The sequence below is a fragment of the Mesoplodon mirus genome (genome assembly GCF_964341445.2).
Source record: "Mesoplodon mirus genome assembly, chromosome: 9".
Classification (NCBI taxonomy): Eukaryota; Metazoa; Chordata; class Mammalia; order Artiodactyla; family Ziphiidae; genus Mesoplodon; species Mesoplodon mirus.
Window position 1 is genome coordinate 59,387,884 of NC_138985.1, and position 14,827 is coordinate 59,402,710.

At 34.7% G+C, this 14,827-nt stretch overlaps 1 protein-coding gene across 2 annotated transcripts in view; it reads left to right on the plus strand.

Annotated features, from left to right (window-relative positions):
* PEX1 (peroxisomal biogenesis factor 1) overlaps positions 1 to 14,827 on the plus strand; it is a 70,634-nt gene that overhangs the window by 39,907 nt on the left and 15,900 nt on the right. The window contains exons 14-24 of one of the 2 annotated variants that reach the window (XM_082631657.1): positions 114 to 303; positions 735 to 901; positions 2,409 to 2,543; positions 5,576 to 5,640; positions 8,053 to 8,195; positions 8,279 to 8,382; positions 9,194 to 9,370; positions 10,480 to 10,710; positions 11,733 to 11,927; positions 12,193 to 12,323; positions 14,556 to 14,645. In XM_082631657.1, the coding sequence (XP_082487783.1) occupies positions 114 to 303; positions 735 to 901; positions 2,409 to 2,543; positions 5,576 to 5,640; positions 8,053 to 8,195; positions 8,279 to 8,382; positions 9,194 to 9,370; positions 10,480 to 10,710; positions 11,733 to 11,927; positions 12,193 to 12,323; positions 14,556 to 14,619 (1,602 nt within the window). In that variant the 3' untranslated portion in view covers positions 14,620 to 14,645. The remainder of the gene's footprint in view (positions 1 to 113; positions 304 to 734; positions 902 to 2,408; positions 2,544 to 5,575; positions 5,641 to 8,052; positions 8,196 to 8,278; positions 8,383 to 9,193; positions 9,371 to 10,479; positions 10,711 to 11,732; positions 11,928 to 12,192; positions 12,324 to 14,555; positions 14,646 to 14,827) is intronic. The other variant, XM_082631656.1, reaches the window with a different exon arrangement.

Here is a 14,827-nt window from a genome sequence, read left to right on the forward strand (position 1 = left end):
AATCTGCTTTCTGTCCCTGTAGATTATGTCAACCTGATATTTCTCAAAATACATGTACAGAAATTTGCACTTGAGTAAAATTATAAATTTGAATTTTGTGTTTTTTTCTTTAGGATCAAAGATGTGAAATTCTGTATAATGTAATAAAAAATAAACTAGACTGTGATATGAACAAGTTCACTGATCTTGATCTGCAGTGTATAGCAAAAGAAACTGAAGGGTTTGTGGCTAGAGATTTTACAGTGCTTATGGATCGAGCCATACATTCTTGTCTCTCTCATCAGAGTATATCCACCAGGGAAGGTAAGTTTTACTGTTAAAACCAAAATTTGGACTCTTCTTTCCGTCGTGGAGAAGTGTAATTGTAGTAAGGTAAGAATTAAATATATTCCATTTTAGTATTCAAATAAGCAGCTATTTGAGTAGAAAATTGGCATTTCCAGCTAAATTGATGGCATTTTTTTTAATTAAGATTGGCTAAGTGAAATCAGATGGAGAAAGACAAATAACATGATTTCACTCATATGTGGAACATAAAAAACAAAAAAATAAAATAAATGAACAAACCAAACTAAACATAAACACATAGATACAAAGAACAGAGTGGTGGTTACTAGAGTGGAAGGGGTAAGGGAGGGGAAAATGGGTAAGAGAGGTCAACAGTATGATGGCATGTTTTGAAAATTCATATACAAATAGGACTACCAAAAGAAGTTTTGTTTATTTTTAAACAGAATTAGTTTTAACAACATTGGACTTGCGAAAGGCTCTCCGAGGATTTATTCCTGTGTCTCTGCGAAATGTCGACCTGCATAACCCTAGGGACCTGGGCTGGGATAAGATTGGCGGATTACACGAAGTTCGGCAGATACTTGTGGACACTATCCAGTTACCAGCCAAGGTACTTAAAAAACAACCAAACCAAGCACTACCGACTGCCAGAAGAACCACTGAATCATCCATCGGTTCTGGCTGTATATGTTGGCTTTCCCAGCTTCCATTTGGTCCAACAAGTATTTATTATTACCAAATAAATGTCCAGTCCTATTTTTGGCACTCTAACAGATTTTTTAAGTATCTGATGTATTCCTTGCCTGGAAAGAAAGCTGAGGTGATATTTATAGTAAACACATTTTGATGTGAATTTCAGAGTTCTTGTGTTTTTCTTGAATCGTCCAGGTTGTACTAAAGCAAATGAACAGTCAGCTAGGGTTGAGCAGAAACAGATTGGAATAAACTGGCAGGTGGGAGAGTCATTTAGATCCACAGAGCTGATGGATTAAGCCAGATTTCTAGACTCTGGATGCCAGTCTAGAAAGGCAGAGTTAGCAGGCAGCATAGACCAGGCAGACAGCAGGATAGAGGGGGCAGTTGTAGATTGTTCTTTAGAAGATCAAAAGTAGAATCTAGGAGGTGGTGTGTTTGAATCAGAAACCTGAGAGAAAAGGATCTTTGCATGAGATCAGGGGCCCATCCAAAGAGATAAAGAAATGGGTAAGGATCTCAGTTACATGTAAGGACCTCAGTTACAGACAGTCCTGGGAACTGTCTGGTGGGGCCTGGGACATACTGAGTGCAGCCCAGACTGGGGGTTAAAGCCTGTTTGGGAGAACAGGGGCATGGGAAGTACTTGCCTGCGGGTCATGACCCCAAATGCTGGGTCTGGGCACCAAACATCAGTATCCAGATGCATCCCAGGCCAGATACGTGAGGCCATCTGCGTAAGTGCTGACTTTGGGGCCTCTTTCAGATTAGAATGGAGGTCGAGATGAGGTTGAAATTTTGTCAACACGTGGGACTAAATAGGTGTACTTAATAGAGGAGACTAGGAGATTGCTGACAGTAGCCTGATGTTTGGCTCACCTGTTCAAAAAGTTTTCTTGCTGAGAAACTGGTGATTTAGAAGATAATTTAGAAGCAGTCAGTTACTTGTTCAGCATTGAGACTCTTGGGAGATTTTACTGTCGATTATAATTACACATGCTTCTCTATTATTTATTTTCTTTCTTTGATTGAATATATTTGAATATACATAGCTGTCATAACTTGCCCCATGAACCATACAAGTGGAAGGCAGGATACTTGTTAAAAGGTTAGTTTTTATTTTATTAATGTAGTACTATTATAATGTTTGAAAAAAACAAAAAAAAACAGGAAAAAATGGAAAGAAGTTCTGATGCATTTATATGCTTTTTATGCGGAATGTATTCCATGGTCCAATCGGGAAAAATCTGCGGTAGTTCCTTTGAGTTCATTTATTATTCTGAGTAGGAATGTTTTTTCTATCATTGTACTGTCATAAAGATGGCCGTTGTTACCACCCAAGTACTTTTTTCTATACATTGATCTTTGGCCACTGCTTAGTCATTTGTTTTAGAGTTGAGTTCTTTGTCATATTTTTCTTTCAGTACCCAGAATTATTTGCAAACTTGCCCATACGACAAAGGACAGGAGTGCTGTTGTATGGTCCTCCTGGAACAGGAAAAACCTTACTAGCTGGAGTAATTGCACGAGAGAGTGGAATGAATTTTATTAGTGTCAAGGTATGTTTGGCATTTATCTTTTTTCTCTTCTCTTTTCTTTTTTTTTTAATTGAGGGAAAATTTACATAATTAACTATCTTAAAGTGTACAGTTCAGTGGCATTTAGTGCATTCACAATGCTGTGTAGCCAGCACCTCTCTCTAGTTGCAAAACTTTTTCAGCCCATTCTCCTTCCCCCAGCCCCTGGCAACCACTAATCTGCTTTCTGTCTCTATGGATTTGTCTATTCTAGCTATTTCATACAAAAGAAATCATGCAATATGTCACCTTTTGTGTCTGGCTTCTTTCACTTAGCATAATGTTTTCAGGGTTCATCCAAGTTGTAGCATGCCTCAGTAGTTCAGTCCTTTTTATGGCGGGATGATATTCAGTCTTTTTTAAGGTGGTGTGGATATGCCACAGTTTGTTTATCCATTCATCATTGGTGGACATTTGGGTTGTTCCCATTTTTTGGCTGTTATGAATAACGCTGCTATAAACATTTGTATGTAAATTTCTATGTGGACATATGTTTTCATTTCTCTGGAAATCATATATACCCAGGAGTGTAATTTCTGGGTCATATGGTAATTCTATGTGTAAGTTTTTGAGGACCACACCATTTTACATTCCTGCCAGCAGTGTGTGAGTGAGTATACCTATTTCTCCATATCCTCGCCAACACCATTTATGTTTCTTGATAGCGGGTTAATCTCATATTTGGAAAACTAGTAGGAGCAGTGATCCATCTATTAGTTTAACTGTGTGGGAAATTGAGTAATGAGGCATCTCTCTTTTGTAGGGCTTATTATGTTCTTGCTTAAGGCAGATCTTCATGCATTATAAAATAGAATTACACCTAAATAATCAGATAAAAGAGCAAACTTGAAGGGGGAAGAAAACCTAGAAGACTAGGGGCTGGAGACCACACTAAGGCAGGAAGCTGGGGGTTTTATTTGTTGGCTCTATTTCACCCTTGCTGTGTCACACCAAGTTAAATTCTTTCAGATACAGGGTGAGTATGGTCATTAAAGGACACGCTAGCAGGTCATTTTGGGCAACGCTTCACACTCCACCACTGGTGTGTCATTATGGTCTGGGATGTGCTGTCTTATTGGTACAGCTTCAGCACGCCAGCAATATTTGTTTGCCAAAGAGTGATTACATTTCAAGGCAAAGGAATCATATTCAGATTTCCCCCCACCATCCAGAAGTAGTGTTTCTATGAAACATTACTGTAAACTGAAATGGTAGAAAACAAAGGAGCAATTGGACACATCTTGCTAATGGATGAACAAAATAAATCGAGATAAAGCACAGCTGCTCCCAGACACAGTTCAAAACTATGATGGCTCGATGCTGCGTGTAGTCCCCTAGGAAGAAGGTTGGTGGCGCTTCTGTTGCTGCTGGGGTATGTTCTGCCTCTCCAACAGCTCACAGCGGGACAAACACTGAATGCTTTTTGCTTTTCACCCTTTTTCATAAACGTGAACATTTCCTTTGGATTTCTTTGTTAGCGAAAACTGTTACTAATGTAGGTCTTTCATAAAAGTGAAGTAGTGTAAAGCAAACTTCAAAAAGTGAGGGAAACCTGTATTGTAAACTTATTCAAAATTGATTTATAATCTGAAATCCAGTTTATTAATTTGCAGTTGGGTTATGCCTACCCTCTTTTTATCACATGAGATTTTCTGAGCTGGTTATGTGGGTATCCTGGCATTGATGGAGAGCTATAACTTTTTAATTTTCCTATCTTCTTTTTTTGGAATTTGGAATAACTATGACCATATTCTTTTTTACTTGTCACTAGAATGTAGTTTTACTTTTTTTTTAACATATAATTTTCAAGATTAACACTTGCAAATATTGTTGTATTTTAGATTGTTCCATTAGGGAGGACATCTTATCTCTTCCCTTTAGTAAATCTTCAAATCACAATTGGGATGAGTTCTCAATGCACAGGTTTTGGTAGAGAGCTGAGGCTGTGTAGGTCAGGGTGGATCCTAGGAGGCATGCATCAAAGACCGCCCTTTCACTGACACCAGTATGTTGCCTTTTTCCTAATATTTTGCCTTAGTTGTTTCTTGTTCCATCCTCTGTAGTTCTCTGACTATATTGAGAAAATATAATCAAATACTAGTATATTAATAACTATCTAGATGGCTGAGTATTAGAAATACTTTATTTTGGTCACATATCCTGATCACTTTTTGGTCTTTTCAAGGTAATGATTTTTCATTGGAGATCACTTTAGGGCCTATTCAGTTTTTTAAAATATCCCAATTTAAGGAAAGACTGTCCTCATTATTGATATTGTTATATGTAGTAAAGTTTGTTTTGAAAGTTTTGTCAGTTGACTTTTAGGAAAAATGATATATTCTTCAACTTCTGAGCAAATAAATTGGTTTCAGTTACTGAAGATGCCAATTAAAGTAATTCATGTCACATTACATATTTTTTGGAGTCTCCAAAGATTTGAGATAAATGGAACATTTTCCCTTTTTAAACCATTCATTACCTTACTAAACAAATAATTATTCAGTACTTATTATGTAGCAGACACTGTTTTTGGCACTGGGGATTCAGTAATGAACAAAACTGCCTTTTCGGAGCTTATATTCTACTAGTGGAGGGAGGGAGACAATAAACAGGCACATTCAATGTATAATATACTGTCAGGTGGTGGTAGGTACTAGGTAGGAAAACAGTCAAGGGAAGGAGGTGTAAAGTAACTGGAGTGGGTCATAGGTGGGTTTGTCAGACAAGGCCTTTCTGAGGATGTGGCATTTTGTCAGAGATCTAAATAAAATGAAGCAATGAGCCATGAGACTCTCTGGGGACAAATGTTCTAAGCAAAGGAAACACCAAGTATAGAACTTGTGGTATGATATTTAGTCCAGCCGCATTAATTTTTTAAATGTAGTTCAGAGAAATCCATTCATTATATTAAAATTTTTCTATTGTTGCATTTAGACTTAGTCATGAACAAAAATTATATTTTGTTTTTAGATAGTTTTGAATTAATTCTAATTTAATTTTATTTTACCTAATAGGGACCAGAGTTACTCAGCAAATATATTGGAGCAAGTGAACAAGCTGTACGGGATATTTTTATTAGGTTAGTTACCAGTGAATGTTTTTTTTAAGTAACTGACTCTGGTTATTTATCAGTCAATGCTTTTTGGTCTTCAGTTGTTTTTATGAAAAACTGATGTTTGAAACCTGTGATTTATGTGGGTTATTAATAAACTGAAGAACAAAAATTCACTGTTTTACCAAATACCACTTAAATATAAAACATTTTTGATATTAAGTTTTGGAAATTATTTGGTTTTATATTTACAATAGAAATATTTCTGAAATGCTGAAAGTGGAATCATAAGTGGTTATTCAAGGATTCTCAAAGTATATGAAGCACATAATTACCCCACTTTATCTCTTTTATAAATTAAGATTCCATGTGGCCAATGTAATTAAAATAGAGTATAATTATTACTGCATTTTTATAAAAATACATATGAATATAGAAGCTAATATTTAAGAGTAAAAAAATTATTTAAATGTGATGGGATTACAGGAAGCTTCTAAATGAAAGAGTTACTTTGTTCCATTCCACTAAAATTTTATTATAAAATATGCAGTTAGGAGAATATATATAATGTACATATATATTTTAAAGAATAATAAAATGAACTCTTGTATTGCTACCACCCAATTTAAGAAAAGAATATTACAAGAAAAGCCTATTACAGGTAAAGACAGTCAACCACATATTGACAAAAGGTTCAATTTACCAGAAATATATTACAATTATAAAATTATTTGTATCTAATACTGTAACTTCAAAATACTTAAGGCAAAAATTTATGGAACTCCAAGGAGAAATTGACAGATCCACCTTCATAGTAGAAGATTTTAACACAGTTCTCAGTAATTAGTTAGTGAAAAAATAGTTTAACAAAATAGTAAAAATTTAGAAGATTTAAAAAACATTCAGCAAGGTTGATGTAAGCATATTTAGAACATGTACCCAACTATTGGAGAATACACATTCTTTTCAAGCACACCTGGAACATTTTTGAAAATTGGCCATATGTCAGGCCATACATAACAATTGCAGTGTTTCAAAGAAATAATATCATACAGACTCCATTTTCTGAAAACACAAATTAAAATAATCAAAAAAAGGATAAGCCCCCCCCATACATTTAGGTATTTTTTAAAAACTAAATAAATCATAAGTGAAAGAAGAGATCTAATGGAAAATAATGAGCACTAATAAGGAAAATGCTGTTTATTAAAATTGTGAGATACTGCAAAACTTATTTCAAGGAAAATACAGCTTTTAATTTTTAGAAAAGAAAAAAAGACTGAAAGTTAATCACTAGGTAACCATCTCATGAAATTAGAAAAATACAGATATAAATTAAAATAAAGAGGGAAATAATAAAGAACAGAAATGAGTGAAATAGAAAACAATTCAGTAGAGAAGTTCACAAACCCAAATATGTTTTGTAAACCTGATACAGTTGATCTCCAGCAAGCCTGATCAAGAAGAAAGCAAGCATGAATAAACAACATTAGGGATAAAGGGGAGGAGGGCAAGACTAAAGATATACCAGAAATGTAAAAGATAATAAGGGAATATTGTGAAATAATATTATAAACTTTATGCCAGTATTTTTGAAACTTGGGTAACATAGACGAAATATATTTGACCAAAGTCAAGCAAGGAAGAAACAAAATACGAATAGTCTTGTAAAGGTAGGAAAAAAATGGGCACTAGTTAAAAATACTTGCATAAATCAAACATCAGACCTAGTTGGTGTTTTAAGAGAGTTTTGCCAAACTTTCAAGGCACAGGTAATCCAGTGTGTTGTTGGCCCCAGATTTATCTTACTTGCCATGTATTTACTAAGATATTTGTTGGGTTTTTTCTGTCACCATGACAGATATTTTGTATTAGGGGCGATTCTTTAGACATCTAGTCCATTCTTTTACCAGAGATGGAAATTATGTTATCTTCTTTTTAATTAAAACAAAATTAGTTAATAAATTAATAAAACTATATGTCAAAGTTCAAGTTAGAAAAAAATGTAATATATATAACTAAAATATATTTTATAGAGAGCCTTACAAAATAAAAGTACTAAGCTCGCCAAGATGTAATGGTCAAAAGACATGAAGAGACATTGCACAGAAGAAGTTCAGGTGGCCAATAAGCATATTCAAAAGAGTTTACTTGTAATAAGAATCAAAGAAGCATTTCACTCATTGAGTAAGACTGGTTTTTGTTTTAGTCTCTGTCCGGAGGGCACGTGTCTTCCCTGACCTCTCTAAGACCTGGTTTACTGAAAACAAGGATAATTACATATGTCTTGCCTTCCTTAAGGGTTTGTTGTGAAGAATTAAATAAATACATAAATATATATATATGTGTGTATGTGTATACAGATATAGATATATATATGAAATTACTTTTCAGACTCTGAAGCCCTACTCAGTTAGGAAATACTGTTTGTTTCCCCAGAGCGCAGGCTGCAAAGCCCTGCATCCTTTTCTTTGATGAATTTGAATCTATTGCACCTCGACGAGGCCACGATAATACAGGAGTTACAGATCGTGTAGTTAACCAGTTGCTGACTCAGTTGGATGGAGTAGAAGGCTTACAGGGTAATAATTGTAAATACAGAAATATCTTCTTATAACAAAATTTCACCAGGATTTAGTAAAGGATTTTTATTTCCCCCCTCTAGGTGTTTATGTATTGGCTGCCACTAGTCGCCCTGACTTGATTGACCCTGCCCTGCTCAGGCCTGGCCGACTTGATAAATGTGTATACTGTCCTCCTCCTGATCAGGTGACAATTTCATATTTTGAGTCCAAAATCCAACAAATGCTATACTCTTTCCTTGTGAACTTTACTTCTGCCAGGTAATAGAGGTTGTCCTTAGAAGACCAGCTTTCAGCAAAGGCCTTAGTCACTGCTTTCTTAACAGCATGAAAAGATTCTGAATTAGATGCAAAGCCTTCTTTTGACCCAGCCATTCCATGCAAGTCTGAAAACTTCATACTCTTTCAGTGTTGGCCAACTGGAAAAACAAGAAGGAAAACAAGTATTGCATGTCCATGTTCCCTGTGTTCAAAGATCACATGCCTCATTATCCTGACAAAAGACTGATACTGAATCAAGCATAGGACTAGGAAGCATCTGTGCATGTTACATGGAGATATGACTTTTTCCTAGTCCTATGTTGATGGAGCTCTTGTTCCCAAATTTAGAAATGAATGAGTAAAAGAAGAAATAGACAAATGAATAGTCAAAGGTATAAAATGTCTGTATATCACATGTAGCAGTTATTTTAATTTTTCTTTCAAAACACTTTCTTGTCTCATTTGCCCAAATCTAGAAAATAAGCACTGTCTGAATTAGAAATGATTTACACTGAATAGTTAAGAATGTTGATTTTCATTCATTTTCCTGCCTGTGTTCCTTCTGTTAGGGAAGAAGTTCCAAGGAAGATAGATGTAGTCTAGTGGTACATTCCTCAACTTATTTGTAAAGCTTATAAGATATATGAAGTGAATTTATAAGAAAAATCCTAAAATACACAGTTTAAAATAACATATTCAATTTTATTTGTTAAATCAATTAGTTTTTCTCCCTTCAGGTGTCACGTCTTGAAATTTTAAACGTTCTCAGTGACTCTCTACCTCTGGCAGATGATGTGGACCTTCAGAAAGTGGCATCAGTAACCAATTCCTTTACGGGAGCTGATCTGAAAGCTTTACTTTACAATGCCCAGTTAGAGGCCTTACATGGAAGGCTGCTGTCCTGTGGACTGCAGGTGAGTTGTTATATGAGGAGATCGTTATTATGGTGTCTTATGAGTGATACGAGCAGTTAAGTTCAGTGCCAAAATTTCAACCTTAAAAAAAAATTCCTATTTTTTAACAACTTTAGTTACCTGTATAGATATTTACCTTTAGTCGAGTGTACCATAATTGGAATATTGGCTTTGCAGAGAATTTGTAATTATATGAAGAGTTTGGTGTCTGTTTCTCAACATTACCTTACTACTGGCAAAATATATTGGTGTGTGGAAGGATATTCTTTGAATTGAGATAAGAATTATATTGAGATTTTAAATTCATTTTTTACTTCTAAAAAAGATCATCAGATAGTTATTTTGAAACTCAAATAGTCCCAGATATGGCAAATAGGAGCCCCTTTTGGATGACTTCTGTGTCCTTTTGATATGTCCTCATCATCCTTTGATCACTTACTTACTTCCCTATATAACAAGATGTTCTAGGTTTATCTTATAATCTCTGTTCTCCAGCCCTAGAATCAGTTTTTTTCTCTAAGGATAATATTTTAATTTTGGCAGAAAATAATTTGATCTCTGCCACATTATGGACTTTACCATATATTTTCTGGGAAGGCTTTTCAACTGTATACTCCCCTCTCCTACATTTTGTTGGAGATTCTTGCAGGGACTAAATTTAGATACTACCAAGTTTTTGCTATTTATTTTGGCAAGCCATTGAAGTTTTTTTTCTGCTAATGAAAGGGGAAAAAAGGTGTTTACAAGTAAATTACTCTATAATGATGAATCAACCATGTTATAGAGTGCTTTATCATTTCAGAGTAGAAAAATGTGAATTGAAAGAGACATGAAAATAAAATCGATCTGAGTCCTAGCTTTGTTAGTTTTGGGGGAGATGGTTGGCAAGTTATCTACACATTCCATTTGGTCTTTCCTTATTTTAATAGTTAAAATTTCGTGATGTGACTCAGAACCATTAGAGAATCAATAAGAGCTTTTGTAAAAAAAAAAAAAAATGCCTGAAGTTTCCTTGTACTGGTCTGTTAGAATGCTGTCTCTGTGTGGTTTATTTTTGAATTGTGGACTATTTAGAGCTTTATAACTGGTTGTCCTTTTGTGTGTTTTAGGATGGAGGTTCCAGCTCTGATAGTGACCTGAGTCTGTCTTCAATGGTTTTTCTTAACCACAGCAGTGGCTCTGATGATTCAGCTGGAGATGGAGAATGTGGCTTAGAGCAGTCCCTTGTTTCTCTAGAGATGTCTGAGGTGCTTCCAGATGAATCAAAATTCAATATGTACCGGCTCTACTTTGGAAGCTCTTATGAATCAGAACTTGGAAACGGAACCTCTTCTGATTTGGTACCTTGTGCAGTCACTGTACAATTCTGAAATAGACAGCTGTATGTTGGTGTAATTTATGTCCTAACTAGCCCCACATGTTCTTTCTGGTTGGTTTGTCCTTCAGTAAAACAGTCTTTTCTTACACTAATCATTTTCACTCCACCTTAAGACAGAGCTGGCAGTAAGGGGAGCCGAAGTAGCCAGTGGTTGTGATTACCCTTTGGTTTCTTTCAGGTTTTTCTCCCTTCATTAGTGGCTTTAAAACATCTTTAGTAGCAGATTCATTTTGTATTAAACTTAAATTATTATTATAGAACAGTTGAGGATAATGAGAAATTTGGTACAATAATGTCAAAAATTCTAACAACCAAATGTTATCTATTGGTAGTACTTCTGGTGGAAAATATAAGCACAGTGAAAAAGTTATTAGTAATAATAATGTTTCAACAAGGAAAATGTTTAAATTTGGGCAATATCATTGTTTTTCTAAACTAAAATAGCATTTGACACATATCTCAAAAAATTAACAGTGGTTCACTGTTGCTTTATTGATTAACATAACATTTTTACAAATATTTAGTAATTTCGGGGTAAATTTCCTTTATTAGGTTTTAAAAAATATAAACATAACCCATTTTTATTTTCAAGAATAGTAAGCTGTTTTAATTCTAGTCTTTGTTTTCTGTTTCTTAACTTACATGTAGAAATGTCCCAGAACCTTAGTGTATACCCTATCATTAGGGCATTTGTGGTGGATTTAATAACAAAGCATTATAAAAACCTTGTATGATGGCAGTTTTCACTCTGTGGTAGTTCAACAACATAGGTATAGATGAACCTTTATAGAATATGAACGTATTTTAAACTTACTTAATTTCAGTTAGTTAAAATGTAACCTTACCCATGTTAAAGTTTTATTGCTTAAAGTTCATAATTCTATCTTTGATAAATACATAATTTTTTTCTCCTTTGCTCTTTTTCCCTCCCTTCCTCTCTCCCCTTCTCCCTTCCTTCTCTCATTATTATGCTTAACAACGAAGAGCTCACAATGCCTGTCAGCACCAAGCTCCATGACTCGGGATTTTCCTGGAGTTCCTGGGAAAGATCTGTCTTCACAACCCCCAGTCTTCAGAACAGCCTCACAAGAGGGTTATCAAGAGCTCACACAGGAACAAAGAGATCAACTGAGGGCAGATATCAGTATTATCAAAGGCAGATACCAAAGCCAAATTGGAGTATGGCTTTTTCCTCTTCATTTTAATTGTAAAACTTTTTAAAAATTGTTTTTCCTTTTTGATATGTATTTTTTTGATTAGTAAATGAGCTCTTTATAAACAAGGGACTGAAACACATCAGTCAAATGATTATGTGCTAACAATTTTTAGTAATCTTATGAGAAAGGGTATGTATAGTCTAAGAAAACTGGCAAAAAGAAATAACACTTGGACTTCCTTTTCCATCATGTCTCTAAGTTAACTTTTGTCTTTTTTTTAATTTAAGGAGGATGATGCCCTTAACCAACCAGGCCCCATCAGAACCAGTCTGGCTATTAGTCAGTCACATTTAATGACTGCGCTCAGTCACACAAGGCCATCCATCAGTGAAGATGACTGGAAGAACTTTGCTGAGCTGTAAGTAAAAGATTCTGATTCAGAAGTATAGATATTATTATAGGTGACAGTTATTCAAACTTTTAAAGTTCTTTTAAAATCACAAATAACATTTTGAATATTTAAAAGCAATTCAAAACATTTGCTTAGTAGCCATGCATTTAAATACCCAAAAACTTCAGGAATATAGAAGTCAAAAATGAATTTTCATTATAAATAACTCAAATATAATCAAATGAATTGGTTAATGACCTGGTTTAATTTTAAAAGCGTCAAAGAAAAAAGGAAAATCAAAAGCCCAAAATGATTCCACTATAGTCTCCAAAAATTATGAAAATACAACTGTTTTGTTTTCAAAATAATTTATATTTTATTAATCTCATTAATAATCAAAGAACATTTAAATACATTCACATTTATTCACTTGTAGACCATGTTTAATATACATTTGAATTTATAGGCCTGCAGTTGTCTCACTAGTAACTTTGGAGTCTGAGACCCATAGACTGGGAACCATTCTAGGTCAATGATTCAACTTAATTCAAGAAATACATTCCTCTGTAATGTACAGCATGATGACTACAGTTAACAATACTGTAGTATATATTTTCAAGTTACTAATAGAATAGATCTTAAAAATTCTTTTCACAAGAAAAAAAATGTAACTGAGGTGATGATGGATGATATCTATACTTATTGTGGTAATTCTTTCACAATATGTACATATATCAAATCACTATGTTGTACACCTAAAACTAATACAACCTTATATGTCAATTATATCTCAATTTAAAGAAAGTTAAAAATGGGAAAAAAAAGAAATGTATTCCTGGTCTTTAGAAGTTACAACTTCCTTGTTGAATTTTGCTATATTCTGGGGTATGCATGCACATATGTGTACACGCATGTGTACATTGAAAGGGTAGAAAATTTTTCCCTTCCCTTCTAGGTTCTTTGGTTGGTCTAATAATTAAATTGACATAAGATGGATTAACAGGAGAAAAACTAATTTTGTACATTCAGGATCTGCATAAAAATAGTAGACTAAAGTCAATCAGGCAGTTGAGGCTTATATACTGTCCTGAGCTAAGGACAGAGATAAGGGCCTGGACTTCAAAGGGAAGGAGGGCAATTCACAGGATAATGGGAAGAACAGGTGTTTGGTAATCAGACGTTTGTCCTGTCATGCAGATAAGTCTTTTGAGATTACAAATGTTATCTCTGGTAATAGCCCTTTCTGGTGCAGGCCCCATATCTAAATTCTTTTAGGCAGTTAAGGGAGAGGTAAAAAGCTTTTCTTGAGTCTGCTGGGTCTTGTTCCCTTTAAGTCAAAATAATCCACATGGCAGTTTGGGGTGGAAACTAGAATAATTCAGGATCCAGTCTAGTTTACAGGTAGAAATCCAAACGTCAAAGACAATTAACAGCACTAGAATCTGATATCCACAAAGGTGTATTACTAAAACATGATTTCTCTCTCTACAATGACCCCCATTTCTAACAAAGATAACAACAGTAAGACTAGACTATTTTCAAATTAAGTCTAGTTGCACTGAACTTGGCCTGATTATTTACATAAGTTCGACAAGAATAGTAATGGACCATATAGATGCTTTTAAATCTCCTTTCCTGGAAATTTTCATAAGGAATCTCAGATTGACCTTTTAAAAGCCTCTTGAGGCTAGGAAGCTGAGCCAAGGACTTACCATCAGATTTCGCTTGCAATAGCTATGTACTGTTGACCCTTGAACAACATGGACTTGAACTGCATGGGTCCACTTATACAGATTTTCAATAAACATGTACTACAGTACTACACAATCCATGGCTGGTTGAATCTGTGGATGCAGAACTGTGGGTACAGAAGGCTGACTATAAATATACAGATTTTTGACTGTGTTAGAGGGTGGAGGGGGTTAGAGGGTAGAGGGGTGGGGTTGGCACCCCTAACCCCTGTGTTGTTGAAGGGTCAACAGTATTTGGGTTAATTTCTCTTTCAGAGGTCCCCAAAATAGCCTGAAGTCCTTGTACTTGCCAGGAAATAACCTTGCTTTACTCATCTGGTAAGGTTACTGGGAACTCTGTAAGCAAGGTACCAGGCTGGTTTTCCAAGGAGGTTTATTGGCTCCATAAAATCAACCTTAGTTCCTTAAAACTGTCTAGTTTTTCTGTTCTATGCACATTCTCAAATACGACATTCCAGTCAAAGCCTTGATGATATAACCAATGTTTCCAATTGTGTCCTGTTACTAGGAGAAAGGATTCTTATTGGACTTATGGAAATAACTATATCCATGAAAATAAGAATATTCACTAAGAGTTTCTGAATTCTGGAGGGATCAGGTAGGAGAAAAAACATGTTTCATCTTTGTTCACAAAGGTATATTTTACCAAATTACTGATAGCTTAAGAGAAAAGAACAAGGTTTCCTTAAATCTGGAAAAACAAAAGAACAATGTTTCAAACAAAGTCATAAAAATTATAATGATCCTCAGTAGTTCATTCAGTCCCATGTAGTTAATTTT